Source organism: Gregarina niphandrodes (assembly GCF_000223845.1).
Source record: "Gregarina niphandrodes unplaced genomic scaffold scaffold00067, whole genome shotgun sequence".
NCBI lineage: Eukaryota > Apicomplexa > Conoidasida > Eugregarinorida > Gregarinidae > Gregarina > Gregarina niphandrodes.
The window spans coordinates 15,053-18,737 of NW_011645833.1; the positions used below are offsets into that span (position 1 = coordinate 15,053).

Genomic DNA, 3,685 nt, shown 5'->3' on the forward strand with positions numbered 1-3,685 from the left:
CTTACTGCTGTGACTACTTGGTCGACAGGAAATAAACTTGTTCCTCTACAAATACATAAGTAAGAGGAACCAAGCCGTACAAATACATAAGTAAGAGGAACCAAGCAGTACAAATACATAAGTAAGAGGAACCAAGCAGTACAAGCTCTGAGACTGGTAAGAAAGGGCTCCTAGAGCGAGGAGAAGACCTAGGGTAGGGGAGAAGAGACCTAGGGTAGGGGAGAAGACCTAGGGTGGGGAGAAGACCTAGGGTAGGGGGAGAAGACCTAGGGTAGGGGGAGAAGACCTAGGGTAGGGGGAGAAGACCTAGGGCAGGGGGAGAAGACCTAGGGTAGGGGAGAAGACCTAGGGTAGGGGAGTTAGGACCATTGCTGAAGGTCTACCCGGGGCTATCTACCCGGGCTGCCTATCCGGGAATGACGTGTAGCCATTCGGAACGAGAACAATATGGACGGCAAAAAAAGCAATCTGAAGGGTACCAAATCTGAAGGTGCTCAGCACAAGGCGGCCGTCTTTCGTACATGTCAAGGACCCCGGCTGTGGAGAATGCGCTTTTTTGCACCGGGAGGTAAATTGATTGCAGACATGTGTGATCGCCGGTGTCACTCATTGACTGCGCGTCGGTGGCATTCTGTCCCATGACTTCGGATCGGAATGTTGACGGGGAATGAAACGTCGAACATAGTCGACTCCCGAGGGCTATACCGATGGCTTGCTGGCACCATTTGTTTCTGTGAAAAGACGATCCAAGACGCAGTTAACGGCAATCCCGATTGTGCTGTGGGGATAATGATCGCACTCATGTATGGTTGGTTGAGGTACTAATCGGACGGCAGACGAGAGGCTGTCACGTCAGAAAATGGTGTCCTAGTCAATTAACGCACAAGTAGTTAGCCAAGAATTCGAAGAGCAATTATGAACAATACTCACCACGAGGAGAACGATGGCCAAGAATTCGGCTGCGTGTATAATACACACTTACTCCACAGACATAGCGGGGCCTTTCCAACCACTGTTGAGTGCTTTAGGATGTGGTCGAGGCTCCGTTCAGCTCCTTGATCAAGTAGTCCAGGAGAGGCGATAAAACTGACTCATATTCCTTCCACGTTATTTCGGCGAATGCGTCCAAAAGCCCACTATTTACTCCAGATTCTGGGTAGTTATTAACGAGCTCTTGTAGCTGTCGAATGGCCGGTATATTTCTTGACTGTTGCCTGATTTCCATGAGATCGTTGCAGGGGCCGGAATGTGACATACTGGGTATATCTACCATCGGCTGCAACCAAGCCTCAGGCACAAGTATCTCAGCTCCGTTCAAGCCCACCTTTTTCTTCGCCACCGGAGAATGTTCCTGCTGATTTTTTCTCTTTTGCGTCATCGCGGTCCTATTGGCCACGCCCCGTCTTAGGTACTCCACCAACACGAGAAGCGGGATCGGGCCTGTGCCAGGCACACGGCCCACGTCCTGCTCTGTAGCTACGCCTTCTGTAGCTACGCCTTCTGTAGCTACGCCTTCTGTAGCCAAACATTCCACCGAAGCCGGGGGGCATCCTTCTTGGTCCAAAGGCGGAACGGACGCCAGCCAAGCTGGGTGGGATATGCAGTCATTCAGCTCCTCTCCAGTTAGTGTTGCGAATCTCTGGGCCGAAATTACCGGTAACCCCATCAAGAGCTTAGCCAACAAACGTAGACGGATGGCGGGACTCTTCTTAGAAGCCCACAATCGTGGAAATGGCCTGGTAAACTGGAACAAGGGTTTCTCTTTCGACCAGCCGGGGTTGTACCCCAACTGGTAGACGCAAAATTCTATGAGCGGTCGGATGGAAGCCTTAGCATGTTGCAGAAGACATCCCACGGTCCACAAGCTCCGCCGTCTCTGTCGATGTATTGCCTTACTACAAGCGAACACACTGTTGATTATGGCCTGGATCTCCAGGTCGACGAGGCCGTAAGGGGATTGATAATAAGCGGAGATGATCGAGGCAAGTTCCACGTATGCAAGTGAACACCGCTCGAAGCTTTTTGGCCCCACGGTTCTCAGCTTCATCCAAGCCTTTTGGGACATCGATCTATGCAGCCATTGGTATGCTTCGAAATCGTTTCTAGCCAGATGGGCAGCCCGTCGTCTCTTAGCAATGACTGGGATGTAATTTGGGCGCACCAATTGTTCTACCAATGACCACGGCTGTGCGAGCCCTGAGCTAAGGAGACTTTTAAGGAACGCAACCCCTGTGGCGCGCCACTGCACACTACGAAGGCCTGCTGAAGCTGAAATTCTTCCCTTCAACAAATCGAATCCCTTATCGTCCAATGGCACCCAGAAGCGACTCATCCAGTACGACTCGTACTCTTGTTCTGGGATACTTGTCCAATCCCAACCGCCTTCATCGACGTGAGGTTCCCCATACACATCTGGCTGTGACTTAAAAGGTCCTTCATTTGTTAGGGCATTGCCCGGAAGATCATCCTCCGAAGATCCTCCAGTTTGATCAGAGTTTCCTTGACCCAAAGGCTTTTGGACCGCCATTCCAAGGGCCGAGTTCTTCATGCAGTCCCTTAGCTTTCTCGGTGTTAATTCTGCGAATTCTTGCGCCGATAGAACCGGTAGTTTTGATAAAATGTCTTTCAATAAACACGATCTTATCGACGAATAATTCTTAGAAGCAGCCTTGTGCCCCGAGACCAGGAGACAGTGAAGCCCGAGACCCTCTTGTGGCCAACAGGGGCTATATTCCAAATCTTTCGTGCAAAATTCCGTGAGCCGGGGTATGGACGCCTGGGCGTGTTGTAGAAGACATCCCACGATCCACAAACGCCGCCGTTTCGCAAGAGAGCCACTCTTAATGGAAGGCATCATCTTCTCAATCACAGTCTTGATTTCCGGGTCCACAAGACCGTAAGGGTGACGAAAATAGCTGGATATAATAGAACCAAGTTCCACATAAGCAAGTGCACACGTCTCAAAACTGCGAGCGTTGATAGTTCTGAGCCTCTTCCATGCATCTACGGATATCGATCGATACAAAATCTTGTATGTCTCGAACTTACTCACCACTCTATTAACCGGTTTATTTCTCGACCCCCTTTTGGCTAAGACGGGAACGTAATTTGGACGTTTCATGTCCGTTGTTAGTGCCCACGTTTCCGAGAGTCTTGAGTTTCTGAGAGTATCCAAGAAAGCAGACGTTTTGCGCTCCCAAACCTTTCGGCCAAACTGGTGTGATCGAGCTGAAATATCGCGTTCCAACAATTCGAAACCCTCCTTGTCCAACGGCAGCCAAAAACGACTCATCCAGTACGACTCGTAGCCTGTCGCTGGCCAGTTCCAACCGCTTTCGTTCAGCTCCCTTTTCGACACGTTCGGGGTCCAAATTCCTGAATCAGTTGGAACGACTTCAGTTGGAACGACTTCAGTTCGAACGACTTCAGTTGGAACGACTTCAGTTGGAACGACTTCAGGTGGTACTGCGAACGACCCTGGACACTCAATAGCTCCTCTTGTAGACATGCCTAGCGCACAATACGTCCACAGAGATGATGATCTCCCTTGCCCGGGCACCGTCAACATCTTCCCGAGGAGAACTGGTATTTATATTCCAGCCGCCTCACTTCGTCCCAGCGGTCGAGCAACCAAAAGAACGGCCCGCCCAAGTCCTTCCGCAATGACATCAACACCAACGCACCA

General features: G+C 50.7%; 1 protein-coding gene across 1 annotated transcript; it reads right to left on the minus strand.

Annotated features, from left to right (window-relative positions):
- Window positions 1-1,024: 1,024 nt before the first annotated feature.
- Window positions 1,025-3,508, minus strand: GNI_179060 (hypothetical protein; the record flags this gene model as incomplete). The annotated part of the gene is made up of 1 exon (XM_011135173.1): window positions 1,025-3,508. One exon carries the CDS (start codon window positions 3,506-3,508, stop codon window positions 1,025-1,027), a length of 2,484 nt encoding a protein of 827 aa, XP_011133475.1.
- Between the last annotated feature and the right edge of the window lie 177 nt (window positions 3,509-3,685).